Source organism: Nannobrachium achirus, assembly GCF_963921795.1.
Source record: "Nannobrachium achirus genome assembly, chromosome: 7".
In the NCBI taxonomy this organism is placed as follows: Eukaryota; Metazoa; Chordata; class Actinopteri; order Myctophiformes; family Myctophidae; genus Nannobrachium; species Nannobrachium achirus.
Window position 1 is genome coordinate 38,927,564 of NC_137816.1, and position 16,890 is coordinate 38,944,453.

Sequence of the window (16,890 nt, forward strand, 5' to 3'; positions counted from 1 at the left end):
ATTTAGAAAGAGAAACACATGGAGAACAGGTGGGAAAAGTCATCCATGTTGCTCTTAAGAGGTAGAATGCATTTACAAATCCATGAGACGGTACAAAAACCACGAACACATAAGACCAATCTTGTGATACTTACTTGCTAGTTCAAAAATGTCTGGCTCCTCTCTGGCCAGTTTCTCTCTGGCAGTATCTGCAATGGGACCAAAGATGACCACAGGCCTCAGGAACCCAGCTGGAAATCAAATAATAAAAAACAAACAAGTCTGTGTTAAGAATATGCGCGAGGATTAAACAGTTGCATTGTCAACGTGATATAACTATCTTATATTACTGTTCACTATTTTGACCTTTACATGGTTGACTGTGTCCTCAGTCTATAAACGGCAAAGAAAGGGGAAGATATTTTGACATAATTGTGGAGCTGTGTCACTTTGATTGCATGACACTTGTCGAAAGGGCTGTACAACAAAATATACATAGATTAGCCTGAAGGGGCATGAACAGCCTGGCCAATCAGTCATGCTCCGAGATAGGCCGCTACTTGATAACACGGCGATTGACAGAGTTTCCTCTGTATAATACTCAGTGGTGCAATGGTGATTCAATGTCTGCGGGGTCGCGAACGTCGCTCAACACCTACTATACATTGATATGCATAGAGGCTTGTTTCTTTGTTAAAACAGTTGGCGAGGTGTGAACTTGGGGGGTGCGAGACCCCGGCTTAGAAAAGATATGGATCGTCGGGAGCACGCGACCCAAGACTACGGCAACACTGATAATACTAAGCTATATCAAAACAGGCTTGTCCTGTGTGCTCCTACCAGTAGTCAAAACAATATCAATACCACAATGTAGACATTCTCAGTTAGAAGTAAAAGGCCTGTATTCAAAGGAGAGGAGTATACAATACAATATTTGCCTCTGAGATCCCTCAATACTGTATTAAAATTTGGACATACTCGAGTAAAGTAAAAAAAAAAAAATATATATATATATATATATATATATATATATATATATATATATATATATATATATATATATATATATATATATATATATCAAGTACTGTACTTAAGTACAGTACATACAGTAGATACATTCCACCAATGTGCTCCTACCTTCTCGCAGCACAACTCTCTCATATGCAGGGAACTTTGTCTGGACCGGCTGGGCGGACAGGTCTTCCCTGCTCTTCCTCAGGTTCCTCTTGGAGCTGCGGAGGCCGCGGAATCGCCAGAAGTCAGCTCTATCCCCCCCTGGTGTTTTGGGGAGAGTGTACTGCACACTGGACAGCTGCTCGGCTCTGTGCAACAGACAGGGGAGAATGAGAGATGAAGTCAGCAGTCTAGTCTAGCAAGGTCGTAGGCAGGTCACAAGGGGGTGGAAGTGGGACTGAGTTACTAGGGCCCAAGGTGGAGAGGCTTTAATTATTTTATACTTTAGCTATTGAAAAATAGCAGATATACAAGCTCTCATAGAAACATAGGCTTTTCAAAAAACCATAGAAAGATTTAGAAGACAACTTATAGAATCGGGTCAAAAATATTCAAACACTTATATCTACAAGCTCGCAGCGTGGCACTCGGTGCAGCGCTGTGAGCTTGTATATCTGCTATTTTTCAATAGTTAAAGCATTAAATAATTTAACAGGGAAGTTAACGGGAGATCAAATGTAAGTCCAGTTAATATGCTGCACTTCAAAAAACTATCAGACTGAAGCCTATTCTGTACATTAACTCATTTACTAGCAATGACGAGATATTTTAAAATGCCTTCTGTGCAATGACGAGTCTTGACAGATTTCTTTTTTATTGCATTTAATCCAACATTATGCTGCCGTTTATCTGCTCAAAAAGTAGTGATTCTTGTTTTGACCAGAAACAGTTAAAACGGATCTGCATTGCCTTCCATGTTACATTTTGCAGGAAAACCCATTTCTCTGTTTCATGATCCGTCCACTCGTCTTCTGCATTTCTGCACTAGCTTGTGAGCTCATAGCATGCTCATGGTTAGTCGCGGCGAGATGGATGTTTTTGTGATCTTATCTGTACAGCAACATGCACGATCCGCGCACCATCCATTCAAAATAAACGGGATATGACGAGTGGTTTGGTCAAATATTCCTGTAGTAAATTAGTTAAGTCAAGTGTAAATCAAGTGTAAATGACAAACTGATTTCTGCATAATTTGTGCCTATACTCCTATATCCTCCTTTCATATATATTTTTTAGACTTCATCTTTGCCGTTGCTATAACAATTATTAATAGCTCGGAAGAGGAGGTGGTGACACGTCATATATTTCACAAATGTGGAAACAAGATATATGAAACATGTGGGGGCCTGCTAGGTTGTGAGCGCTAGGCTACATCTTCAGTCAGCAGTGAGGAGAGAGGAATCCTAGTAAACACTGCTGCAGGCTGCAGAGACAGGCCTAGATAACACATGGCTGTTGGGTAGGTTATATATAATACCACAGTTCTTCAAAGACATGCACATTTTGACCTAAATGAAACACACAATATTAATATTATAAAAAAACATGTTATCTTATAACAGCATGACTTCATATGGATATCTGAATATGAGATCAACTATGACTATCTATGAGGTATGATTCCAAAGTTTCATCCCGATCCAAACTCCATTGGCTTCCATTAGAACATTAATATTAAACAGGAAAGAAAAAGTTACTTCCTTTTAAGACTCGAAGAGAGACTAACGGATAGACCATCTTCCAGACGGCTAACGTGAAAAGAAACACAATAGCTATCCCATCAATGGAGTCTCGTTCTCTGCCACTTGTCCACAGTCTAAGCGGTAACTTGCATATAAACAGAGTACAGTTTACCTGTTTTTGTTTGGAATGATTCCCCTCTCTACCTCCTGGTGGTTCTTGCCGATACGAATGGCCAGCCAGGAGCCCAGCTTGCCGTTGTAGAGCGTGTCTACGACACGGAACACCTCGCCCTTGTTGAAGCTCAGCCCATACGGCGACTCCTTCTCATACTCAAAGTGGGTCCGAATGTAGAAGGAGTCACCCACGTCTGACTCCACTATCCTCCGGTACACTGGACATGAAAGAGCATGTGACAAAATCAGAACTATGTCTTCTAAGTCAGTGGTTCTCAACCTGTGGGTCTGGACCCAGGGGGGGAATTATTTTGGGGGGGTCCCCAGATGATTAACTTAATGTGAAATATTGTATTCTCATTCAACAGTAAACAAACCAACACAAAGTTTAAGTGTATAGCACATTTCTAAAGTGACAATTTAAGGACTTTGTAAAGCAACAATAAGCAGTTTTCTGCTGACATACGCAGGAATCATGCAATTGCTTATTTTTATTTTTTATTTTATTATATTCAGGCGGCTAACAATGCTCCCTAAAAAAGGGAGTGTCTGTGGCGCTTCTAGGAGCCACAGTCTACCTCCAAAACTATTATTTTATCTGTAAGAAGCTCTGTCATTAGCAGCTCATTGGTGGATGAACCAGCTGACCGGGGCTAAAAGGATTGACAGACAGGTCAACCAATCTGAACAAGAACAAGAGGCGGTCCTGATTGGTCTGTTATTTTGGATGGGCACCCAGTTTAATCGACCAATGACAGAACTTCTCACAGATAAAAATAATAGTTTTGGAGGCAGATTGTAGCCCCAGGAAGTGTCACACACACAACATTTCTTTAGGAAGCATTGTTAGCCGCCTGAATAAAATAAAATATATATATATATATTTTTAAATAAGCAATTGCATGATTGCTGCTTATGTCAGCAGGGTATTTCTGCTTTAATACCTCTGAAATGAAAAATTAAACACTGGCCAAATTGTCAAATATTTGAGGCAGAAATTGTGAAAATAGCCGATCTACATGCTCACAATGCCTCATGAGCATGTAGATCTGCTATTTTCACAATAGAACCGTGATATACAAAATGTAATGACTCAACTCTTAGTGCTCGTCAGGGTTGGGGGGGTCCCCAGTTAAAATATGATTATTTGGGGGGTCGCAGCCTGAAAAGGTTGAGAACCACTGCTCTAAGTGAAGAAGTACACTGCTATGCACCAGCATTCATGATTTTGATGAGTACAGTTATTAGCAAACATCCAGCCTGTCTCTCACCATCCTTTTTCTTCTGAGCCAGAATGGTGACCTCTTCTCCCCTTGGGAGATCCAGCAGAAACAGCACAGCTTCTTCCCGTATGATGTTGGCAAAGTCCACGTTATTTACCTGTGCATGCATGGGGTGGAGACAGATAAGATTACAGTCTGCACGGCTTTAGCAAAGCCAAGTTCAAAACCCCACCCCAGCCCAGGGTTTCCACACACTGTCCCTAGTATGACGTAAGGGCAAAATGGCCACGTGAAAATATAATCAATATATAGAGCTCTGGTTTCAATGAGTATAATAAAAGGTTATTTGTAGTGATAGTTCTAAGCAGGAGACCGGTGGAGTGCCTACTCCAGGTAGAGAATGAGACCTTGCTTCGAATGAAGGAGTTCAAGTAACTTTTTCAGTTTAAGAGACTTTAAGTACCACTATATGAATTGGATGGTATTATCAAGTATCTCAGGGTATGTTCGCAACGAGTGAGGGGGGGACGGAGGGGGAGGTCAGCCAGAGAATCGCAGCGGTGCTGCGTTCGCTGTACTGCACTGTTGTGACAAAAGAGAGCTGACCAAAGAAAAGCAAAGGTCTCAATTTACCATCCAATCTTTGATGAATTGTGTGTTATGACCAAAATAATTGCTTGCCGATGCAAGCGGACAAAAAGAGTTTTCTGAGGCGGGTGGCTTTTTTCTTTAGGGTAAAAAGCTCAGTCACCTGGGAGAGACTCAGAGTAAAGCCACTGCTCCTTTACATGGAAAGGAGCCAGTTAAAGGGGTTATGCCACCTTAAGGGTTACTGTCACCTTAAGAAATTATATTAAAAACAAGTTAATATTTGTTTGATGTCATTGTGGGAATGCACGATAAGCCAATCAAATTAATTAATTGACTGTTACTTACTGTATGTCTGCACAATGTACATTTTCTTCCCATCGCCCGCAGGCTCGCTCTCACAGTCACAGCCCTCACAACTTCTATGCTCCCACAGGGCTAGCTAGCTGGGCTAGCACTAAAGCTAACCAGCTAAAGACACACATTTATATATAAATCTGTGGCTATAAAAATTATATTTCCGGTGGTTACTTCCCCATTGTTCATGGGAATATGCTTGTTTATGTTTATTCATTGAAATGGAAAACACGATGTTTTCACTGAGTTGGGCAGCTGCGCTCGAACTCATCCTCGAACTGCGTGCGGCTGGCCAGTATAGATGTGACGTTCGCGAACAAATCAAGTCTTTTGAACGGCTCTTTGAAATGAACGATATGATTCGGTTCACAGTAGGGAGCCGTTCCTTTCTAATGAACAGTGGTGGGAAAAGTACTCAATTTCAGAGATCCAGCTCACTTCAAATAGCCATAAATCCCATATCTGCTGACCAGGCTGTCTCCTGTCTGTCTCTCTACTCCTCCGAGTGGAGGGGGCTGCGCTACGGGGGATGGGATAATTTGATTCAGAGATTTCAGACCGTTTTAAAAAAGACCACGTGACCTACTGTATCCTACTGTATCATACTATTATAATTTCGGGGCGTGGCAGGACCCCTTTAAGGTGGTTCGGGAATCTAGCGCGGATACCCTTGTGCATCTCCCTAGGAGGTCTTTGGGGCACGTCCCGCTGGAAGGAGGCCACAGGGCAGAACAAGGACCCGATGGGGGAGGATTATATTTCCACGCTGGCCTTGCAACGCCTTAGGATCCCCCAGTATGAAGTGGCTAATGTGGCCTGGAAAAGGGAAGTTTGGGATTCTCTTCTGTGACCCCCCACCTGAAGATGGATGTATGGCTGGTAGTGATCCCCAAAGAGAAATTCATTCTCTGATCCATACTATTAGGAGCTATTAGGGGATCGAACCGGGATCCTTGTAACTCCTGCTCCAGCTGTGACATGAAATTCAAATGCAGAGTTTGTTGTCTAAGCTACATAGGAGAACACTACTGTACTAATTATCAGTCCAGCAGCTATAGCCACTTTCATTTCTTGGAGCCAGAGAGTAAAGGAGAACTCTGTCCAAGCCAAACCAGTCTACTCCCCCTCCACCACCAACCCCTCTCCTCCTCCTACTGCTGCTGCTGTCCCAAACACAATAACCACTGTTTATTGACTCTGCTTCAAGGGACACAGGGGAGCCAGAAACACATGGCCTGGATCACTGAACCCACACAGAGAGACACCTTTATCCTTCCCAGAAACTGGGGGGCTTGACGTCTTTATCTCAGCTAGCACACCGTGGCCAAAAGGAAACAACCTACAAATGGAAAACAATGTCCTGGAAGCCTAGAGGTGTGTTTGTACAGTGTGGAGGACTTAAGTCCTCATTTAACACCCTGACCCTGGCTGTGTGTTGTGGGAGGAACACAGAGGACAGTCCAGGCCTGACCTTATTAACAAAAGGGAAGGTCAGACATGATTGGACAATTTAATTACCAAAGGGATAATTGTGTTAGCCAGTGCTTTGTGTTTTTTGGGCAGTTCTTTTGTTTTTATTTAACCAATTGAACCCCACCCCAGCATCCATTTTCTGGAGGGAACATCAGCCAATAAACAGCTTGTACCGGCTGTTTTTGGCAAAGACATTTGGTGTAGATGGAAAAAAGGGGTCCAAGTTCAGAGCCAATTCTAGTCCAGTTTACAGTACCAAGTCTAGAGAAGTGGTTCCCAAAAGAGAAATTGGACGTTTGCCCGGGATCCAAACTACTGATAACATATACAAGCACACAATGCACGCATGCGTTGTGAGCTTGTAGATCGGCTATTTTCACTACCCTTTAACATTTGTTTTCTAATTTATGGAATTTCTGAGATTTTTATTTTATCTATAAATGAAAATTACTAATTACTACTTCTTTTTATTCATGAAATTCTTATAGCTTTTTGGATAATGTTGTTTGAAAAAGTTTTGAAATAATATTTAAAAACTAAGTGTAGGAAACAACAACAAAAATTAAGGGACCCATAAAAATGTGTCCACGACCCACAAATGGGCCCCGACCCAGTGCTTGGGAACCAGTGAACTAGAAGGTTTAAGTGGTTAAACAGAACTGCAGTAGAGAAAGGAAAGTGAACGAGGTCTGAGGGAGGGTGGGGGGGGAAAGACATGATACAACACAATTCGCCAGCCAGAATAGAACCAGGGATGTAGTGATTACAGTATATGTGGTCAACGCTACTGCGTCAGCTACTGTACTACCGTGCCCCTAGGTCAGTGCTTTGGCACGGGCTGACACTGGCCTACTGAGTCAAGCAGTGCAGGTGTAATCTCTGCTCGTGTTATAAACAAGACAGAATGGGGGACTGACATCAAGGGGGTTTCCGTCATGCCATCGTACAATGTCACTTCAGTGAAACAGAAAGGCGACTGTGCGAGGTTAGGGAGCAAGAATGACCTCTATTGTGCGTTGGAATATAAATAAGACACGGAGCACAAGCCAGGGAATGACTCATAGCCTGACAGATACATTGTACTATAACTCCCAACGGTATCTCCACTCCAATAAAACTGTTGTGGCCACACACAAGGCTAAAAGGAACATAGTTTCACAGAACCATATCCAAGATAGTGTGGGCAGTTATGGCTAGAGGACTTTGACAATAACACCAGATGTTCTTCATACTTTTATGCATTTATCTGTTAAAAATAATAAGACATAAGGGGAAAAACAGCACGTAATAACATAACACATTTAACTATAGTTCAAAGTTAACTTTAGCCACAGTGAAATCCTGAGAATCTACAGTAAACATTGGATACCACTTTAGAACAGTGGTTCTCAACCTGTGGGTCGAGACCCCCAGAGGGGTCCCCAAATTATTTTGGGGGGTCCCCAGATGATTAGCTAAATGTTAACTCACTCTTAACACTGTTTTCTCACTCAACAGTAAACAGACCAACCTACAGTATACAGGGTATCTGCACATTTCTAAAGTGACAATTTAAAACTTTAAAGACCTTTTTAGTACCTAAATTGTGAAAATAGCAGATCGCAAGGCGTTATGAGCATGTAGATCGGCTATTTTCACAATGGAATAGATCAAGTCAAATTAACTCTTACTGTGCCAATCCCGAACTAGTTCGGCTTTATTTGTCCTTATCAGGGTGCCGATCCCGAACTAGTTCGGCTTAAAAAAAAAATATATATATATATATATATATATATATATATTTTTATTTATTTTTTCCGAGCCGGGCCGCCGGCCGTCATCTGTTTACACGGCCCGCGAGAGCGTCGCGCCGCCGATATTTACCATCCACTCCAATGCAAGGTTTAATCATGGCTAAATCGCCGAGAATAGGGCTTCTAAAATGCTTGGTAGCCAATAGCTAACTTCAAGCTAACTTCATCCTGTTCCTGTACATGCACAAAGGAAAGTGTTCAGGCGAGTCATGGCTGCGCACGGGCTTGTGCATATACCAGCGCTTGTCTATGTAGGATTCTATGGCCATTGGACGCCCTCTAGTGGTGAAAATGTGGCATTGAAAGAGTTAAATGTAATGCCAACTCCTACAATTCCACGTGCTCGTCAGGGTGGGGGGTCCCCAGTTAAAATATAATTATTTTGGGGGTCGCGACCTGAAAAGGTTGAGAACCACTGCTTTAGAAGAGACGTCCTGCAGAGAGAAAGATCAGTACCCTGAGAATCTGGTCTCCCTCCTCCAGTCCCTCCCTGGCAGCGGGACTGTCCTCCAACACGCCTGCCACAAAGATGCCCACGTCATTGCCCCCTGCCAGCCGCAGTCCCACACTCTCACCCTTCTTAAACTTCACCAGCTTCATACTCGGCCTGGGGGAGGAGGAGAGCATAGATGGTTGAGACCCAAGCACAGACCAAATGACAGAAACGCAAGATATAACAACAAGCATCAATACCAGTGATTCTCAAAGTGGGATTCCGGGGACCACCAGGGGATTCCAAGAAACCACTGATCTATTACAGTGGTTCTCAACCTGTGGGTTTGGACCCACAGGGGGGGGTCCCGGAATTATTTTGGGGGGTCCCCAGATGATTAACTTAATGTGCCATGTTTTCTCACTCAACAGTAAACAAACCAACATAAAGTTTAAGTGTATATATAGAGGGTATCTGCACATTTCTAAAGTGACAATTTAAGCCTTTTAAGGACTTTTTAATACCACTAAATTAAATGACAAATGAAACACTGGCCAAATTGTCAAATATTAAGAGGCAGAAATTGTGAAAATAGACGATCTACATGCTCACAACGCTTCACAACGCGAGGCGTTGTGAGCATTCTATTTTCACAATAGAACCATGATACAAAATGTAACGCCTTAACTCTTAGTGCTCGTAGGTTGGGGGGGTCCCCAGTTCAAATATGATTATTTTGGGGGTCGCAGCCTGAAAAGGTTGAGAACCACTGATCTATTATACATTATTATTATATTATATTGTACAGAGACCCTGACAGAATGCCTACTGTTGAGTTTAGTTATTGGGATCCTCATAAGCTTCAGCATAACAGCAGATAAAAGTCCTGAATACTACATGGTAAGTGGACCGTTACCTGAGGATGCTGTCATCATGGGCAGCACTGGGCACAGGGGCATCAGAGGGACTGACTGGCAGGTCTACATCAGGCTGGCCAGGCTGGGCATATACTGGCTTTGGTTCTACCAAGGACACAAAAACGCAACCCAACGTCAATACCACGCTCCGTAGTATACACAATAATAAGAACAATGACCATGCACAGTCAGAATCGTTTATTGGCAAAGTACAGTATGTTCACATACAAGGAATTAGAAAAAGAAGAAAGGGGGGAAAGGTATAAAATAAGAACCTAATTTAAAAATCTTATCCTGTGGGGGATTGAGATCCACATAGGAACTGCGTGGCTCCAAATTGGATCTGGGACTTCCTGTGGCAAGCCTGTCTGTATAAAATATGTGACTACAAAAATATGTGGTCCAGTGATTTGCTCTGGACACATAGCTGCAGGCAGGTATTGTATATGGTAATATTGTACATAATGGATAGACATTGCCCTTTGTAGGTGCATGAATGCATAACGAAAGAACAAGTGATTGACATAAGTACACTGTATACAGCATGTATACTGTAGTATATAGCGTGTGCTGGTGTGTGGGTCTGGTATACTGAGGAGAAAGTGTCAAGGTTGGGACTTAGAGTAGTTCTAGTAGAGTAGAACATGGTGAGTGTCTGTACCAGGCAGCGGTGGCAGCTGTTTGTCATCTCTGGAGCTGGCCTGGTCACTGGCCTGTGACAAGATGCCATCATCTGAGCTTTTGACTGGTGACGACATGGCCACTGGTTTGGACAGGCGATCGTCATCACGACTTCTATGGCTGCAATAAAGTAAATAAATGTAAGATAAATGGTTTTCAGTGAGATGTAAATATGTGTATATGGTACACAGAACAATGCCTTTATAACAATAGGGTAGACTTTACTGATGACTGTTCACTGAAAATGTAACGCCTTACTTTAATACTGTGCATACTGTGTGTGTTATGATATTTGTTGTCTGCATTTAACCATCCTAACTATTAGGAGCAAATAACCGAAAATGTATCAAAACTAATATTTAGAACCAATAACGGATTTAGAACTGAATAATCATTGTACAAATAGTGAAAACAGCAGCTCACAAGCTAACAAGGTGTCACGAGGAGACTCTTGGTGCCTCCTACCGGATACATGAGGGTTTTTATTATCATCATCATCACATTATTGGCTCAGAAATGGGACAAAAAACAAAACAAAAAATATATCCATGAATTCAAGTCTCCATGAGGTGAGTAATCCATAGAAAAAGAAAAGCAATTTTGGGGGTGAACTATCCTTTTAATAAAGTGCCCAGGGGGGAATTGGGGGTTGCTCATGGACACTTTGGCACACAGACCGAGCCAGCTGGGGGGGAAACCGGTGACCTTTCAATTCCCAGGTGGCCTGTCTACCCACTACTGTCGCCCCACTGAGAGTATAAGACTCAGATTCAGCTCGGATTATATGGGAGTAACAAAGACAGCAGTATGTACTGCAGTGGTGGACGAAGTGCTCAGATATGTAAAAGTAATATAATATACCTGTATATTAAAAATGTTACTTGAGCAAAAGTACAAATGCACATTTGGCATCAAAACATAATTACAGTAAAAAAATGTAAAAAAAAACAAAAACAAAAAAAAACAGTACAGATCATATATATCATATTATTCAAAGGTGTACTAATTACTCGACTAAATGTATTAATTTACTTTACAATACAGTATTTCTGCATGTGTGCTTTGTGTAGTTTGTGTGTTTGTGTCTGTCAACTACAAGACATCCCCCCCACTCTGCTGACATCACCAGGAAGACTCAGATTGGCCAAACAGACGTCAAGAGGAAGTGGCATGCAGCATGGGATGGGTGATAAGGACTCAAATATAGGGCCAACAAAGCAACAATGTGTTGTGAAAAAATAAAAAAACGAGGATGTCTTATGCCTGATTTATGCTTTGTTGCATGCCGTGTCGCGCACCCAGGGGCGTCACAAGGGGGGGGGAGTGGGACTGAGTTACTAGGGCCCAAGGTTGAGGGAGGGGCCTTAATTATTTTATACTTTAGCTATTGAAAAATAGCAGATATACAAGCTCACAGCTTGTAGATCTGCTATTTTTGAAACGTTGTGAAAATGTGCGCAAATCTTTGAATATATTTGCGATTTATGTATTTTTTAAGCAAACATTTGCAACTCAAATTTTGCTTCTGGGGGGACCCCGGAACTAAATTATATTGAGATGTTAAACATAGGTTAAACCTTTAGACGGATTTTAAATATTCAAAGACTTTATTTTTCAAAAATAGCAGATATACAAGCTCACAGCGCGGCACATAGTTAAAGCACAAAATAATGCGTAATAATGCGGTCCCAGTCTAAATGGGTTAAACCCCCTCCCCATGAAGAACATTCATGGGGGGCCCGCAGTGAATCCTTGTACCCAGGGCCTATGGACATGGAATGTGTCGTTTGAAAATGTCTCAAAATCTTTCAAAATGGAAACGATGGCAATTCTGGATTATCTCAAATAATTGCAATCAGGCGATTATGTAATACTTGTGATAATTGTGTCCATCTACAACTTCCAGGCCTTCTCAACTCTTCTGATTCTTACTTTGTCACACCACGGTGTATGACGGAAATAGTCAATCTACAAGCTCACTTGTACCTTGTAGATTGGCTATTTAAGTTTGAACTGTCGTACAGCTGCATATATATTAAGCGTATCCGTCATGGGAGGTTTAACAGACCTGCACTCCTCTACTTCCACAATAATATTATCAGTGGCAAACCACAAAGACCAGAAACCAATGAACTTACACTGAAGCAGATGAGGTTTATACCATAATTGTTTTGATAAATCAGATCTTTCTTGTTTTCTCCTTGAGACCGATACTGTAATTTCGGCCGAACCATGAGACCGAGACAAATCCAAGAAAAGCTTTCCGGAATAACAAAGAAGTATAAGAAAGAGAAAAAAAAGAAAGAAAAAAGAAAAAGAAAAGAAAAAAGAGAGGAAAGAAATAACAAGAAAAAGGAAAGAGGTTACACCCAGTCTCCAACAGAAACCTTTCATTTAGCATCGTTTTTTAATCCAACTTCCAGTTTAACCTGCTTCAAAAGCAAGCGTTTACTGAATGTGTTGTGTGTGTGCGTGCACACGCGTGCATGAGCGCATTTGTGCATGTGTGTAAGTGTTTGTATGAACAACAGTGAAGAAAAACGCTTCACTGCTTGCCTTAAGACAATGGCTGAATTCCAGTGTGATCACATGACTGTGGCACAGTACTTGAACTGTATTCAGCAGCTTTCACACAAGAATGTGAAGGTACAGTCTCAGTCTGAGCCACCATCTTACACTCGCACCACCACACATAAGGTCTCCTCTCTCACAAAGACAAACCCATATTTAACGCTGGAAATCAACGCTGTCGGCTGGAAACCTTGTATGTCCAAATGGGTTGCTTTTTAGGATATGGAAAAAATAACCTGTGTTCCAATGGATCCAATGTTATTTAGACACAGGCTCTTGTTAATACGTTTCAGTGGTTCAATAATATAGTACAGTGGTTCTCAAACTTGGGGTCGGGACCCCAAGTGGGATCTTGTGGGGTCCCCAAATGATTAGCTTAATGTAATTGGTTTTTTTTTTTCACTCAATTGATATATAGTATGTCAAACCCACAGACACACATAACCACTTTTACTTTCAATATGTTAGCACATTTGTGCTAATAAAATAGCACAAATATCTCACACTGTGTGAGGTTGTAGATCTGCAAATTCTGCCACTTTAGCTTGACACTCTTGTATGACAAATTAGGGCATTAACGAAAAAACACGAAAAGTTGGAACCTGGAGATAAAAGGTTTCTGCCAATATAGTATGGACACACAATTTTGCCAGCACACATTCACGATACTGTAACACACATGCACACGTGTGTGCACATAATGTGTACACAAAGGCGCTCTGCACACACACTGCACAATATAAATGGCCCTCACTGTTGAATACTTCTCTCTCCATGTTTGGGAGTAGGATAATTTATTGAACAACCCTCGGTACAATTCGATGGTAACCATGGAGTCGATCTGTACTGTTTTCGGACAACAATGCCCGCCCTATCGGTGGCAGTGGGTCTACTTGAGGGTCTACTGTGGGGAGACGGATAATGAGAGCTGCAGCCGCGAGATTAATAATATCAGAAACCTAATCAGAGAGACAGAAAGAGACAAAGAGAGAGAGAGACAAAGAGACAGAGAGAGAGAGAGAGAGAGAGAGAGAGAGAGAGAGAGAGAGAGAGAGAGAAAGAGATATGTCTGGTCTAAATCTGTTGGGGTTTGCTTTGGACAGAAGGGTGCTAAAAAGGCTACAACACTATGACAAACACCAGTTGACAGACCCCTTTGTTCAAAGCCCCTGCTTTTAAAGACATTCTTACTGTGCGTGGGTGTGAGCGCGTTTGAGACTGAGTGTGTGTGAGTGTGTACGCGTGTGTGTGTGTGTGTGTGTATGAGAGAGAGAGAGAAGAGAAATAGCTCTGCTTCTACCAGCAGGAAAGAGAGAAGAGATCTGATGAAAACACTGACTCCAGTCAAATTCCATCACCTCAGCACTATGCCATACACATGAATTATTATCATTCAACCTCACAACCAACACAGATTTAACATGTGACGACATTTACAAGCATTGACTCAAAGAACAAAAATATGTTAAAAGAAAACATAGTAGCACATTTCTACCCTCAATTGACACCGATTAGAAAAAGGGGGAAAAATAGAGAGAAATCATAATTACTCACACAAATGTCTCAGTTAGTTGGACCATGGTGATTAAATAAAAGATTGAGAGTTTGATTCCGAAATAGACAACATGCAGTACCAGACTACAGAGAGGATTTGCCTATGCAGTAGGTATGCTCACTGCTAGACACATGGCCTTGATGGTCAAGTTCATTGACATACGTAGAATACTTGTCTTGTCGCGTGGATGGGAAAAAAGAATGTCACTAGGCCCCACAGCCAATCAGGTTCTGTGAACCATCTGGCTCAGGGCAAAGCTCTGTGGGAAGTGTGTCACATTCCTCTCTGCCCCTCCTCAATTGGAAGATAATAATGAGTACAGCCTCTTGCATCATAGAGCGGGACCACCGCTGCCACAATCACTGTTATGGACACAATCGTACAAAATTCAACTACTTTGCTTAAAACTCATCTACCACACTCACTCCTACTAGAATTCTACACTGTAATGGAACTGCTGTAGTGACATCACTTAATATCCTCACATGTAAACAATTCACTATATTTCGGGAAAGGAATTACGTCAACATTTAATTGTTTAGGCCAGAGGTCTTCAACAGGGTGTCCGGGTCTCCGAGACCCCTAGGGGGTCCTCAGAGTTACTACAGGGGGGCCGCCAAATCTTTGTGTGATAGAAACCTTTTTCTCCTTTTTTATATTAACCAGTTTAATCCTAGCGTCCACATTCTGAGAACTTTAGCCAAAACATTTCGGCAAAGACGTTTGTTGTAGAGGGGGAAAAAGAGCAGACTAAGTACAGAGAGAAATGTCAAATACGTACTATATCTGAAAACACAAATTGACAATGATGATTGTGCTGTCAAACAATGAAACTATATGGAATCTATGAAAAAGTTGTGGGGGTCCCTGCTTCATCTCTCTCTCTCAACTAAGGGGTCCTTGGCCTGAAAACATTGAAGACCCCTGGTTAAGGCGGGAAAAGGGGGTCAAGGAACATAAATGCTATGGAAACTACACTGCTGGATATACTCCCAGCATGTTGCTGCCAGTAAATCAGAGAGATGCAAAAACACTTACAGTGGAAGAAATCTGTGCAGGAGAGAACCTGCCTTCCTCCTGCATTAAGAAAGCATGGTTACAGTTTGACACACAGGTCCCATAAACGGCGATATTGACATTAATCTGTCATCGTTACATACATGCAGCTAGGAAGTAGGAAGCAGGACAACTGAACTAGCAGCACAATTAGCAACTAGCAGGTTCTAAGGGGAATATGGAGACTAATGAGAAACTCTACCGGGTTAATGCAGATCTGCTCGTTTTTCAGCTGTAGGTTACAGTACCTACAGGGGTGTCGCACCAAATTCTTGGCCCTGGGTACAAGGATTCACTGCCGAATGTTTTTCATAGGGGGAAGGGATTTAACCCATTTAGACAGGGAATGCATTATTTTGTGCTTTAACTATTGAAAAATAGCAGATATACAAGCTATACAAGCACATAGTGCCGCACTGCGAGCTTGTAGATCTGCTAATTTAGTGAAAATTTGTGCAAGTCTTTGAATATTTCAAATCCTTCTAAGGTTGTTTTTTTTTTATGTCAGTGGTGCTCAAACTTTTTCATGTGAAGGACCCCAAAATGATATGTATTTGGCCACGGACCCCCCCCAGAAGCAGGGTTACATATGTTTGCTTAAACAATACATATATTCAAAGATTTGCACACATTTTCATGATTTTTCAATAGCTAAAGTATAAAATTAAGGCCCCTCCACCTTGGGCCCTAGTAACTCAGACCCCCCCCCCCTTGTGACACCCCTGCTGAGGTTGTACGGCAGGCTTGGCTCTGTCAATTCCAACTCTGACACTGACATCCATGACAGAAGCTGCAGGGCAATGAGGCCCAGACATAGATCCATGTCACTGTTCCCAGCCCCACCCTGCAGTAACCAGCAGAGCTAATGATTGTGATCACAAGGCTGCCAGGGCCTGCCATGGCTCTCTCTGGCCAATGGCAACAACACAAGTCACCCACAGCATCAAACTGACACTCCTGTCTCACTTCCCAATACTGATCGACTACAAGCCCCTTCCAATCACCTCAGTAAGGCTGCCATCTGGGAAGGCACCATATCTAGCTACATGCCAATCTCTAAACTATTCTTAGGTCAGGGAACGATGTTATTACCAACTAAAGGGAGCTATGTACACAGCCTCTAAACTACGAAATACACAAACTCTTGCAGCTGCTCCTCGCACACTTACTGTAGTTTCCAACTTGGGAGTTAAAAAAGAAAAAGAAGAAGAAAAGAGAGACAATGAGTATGTGGCAGTATAATAAAGGAAATGTATTTTTTATCTATCAAAAATGTTATTGCATTCATTCATTTTTTACTATTAGGATGATAGGCGCTCCTTTGTGGTGCTCATAATTTAGCCTGTGTGTTCATATCAGGTTTTTTAGATGTTGTGTCACAGACGCATGTA

General features: G+C 42.0%; 1 protein-coding gene across 12 annotated transcripts in view; it reads right to left on the reverse strand.

The window, feature by feature from the left end:
- tjp1a (tight junction protein 1a) overlaps positions 1 to 16,890 on the reverse strand; it is an 80,197-nt gene that overhangs the window by 19,501 nt on the left and 43,806 nt on the right. For all 12 annotated transcript variants that reach the window (XM_080730824.1, XM_080730823.1, XM_080730831.1 and 9 more), the window contains exons 9-15: positions 10,298 to 10,437; positions 9,636 to 9,741; positions 8,743 to 8,893; positions 4,124 to 4,232; positions 2,851 to 3,070; positions 1,120 to 1,304; positions 135 to 230 (exon numbers count right to left, since the gene is read on the reverse strand). In XM_080730824.1, coding sequence (XP_080586950.1) covers positions 135 to 230; positions 1,120 to 1,304; positions 2,851 to 3,070; positions 4,124 to 4,232; positions 8,743 to 8,893; positions 9,636 to 9,741; positions 10,298 to 10,437 — 1,007 coding nt within the window. The remainder of the gene's footprint in view (positions 1 to 134; positions 231 to 1,119; positions 1,305 to 2,850; positions 3,071 to 4,123; positions 4,233 to 8,742; positions 8,894 to 9,635; positions 9,742 to 10,297; positions 10,438 to 16,890) is intronic.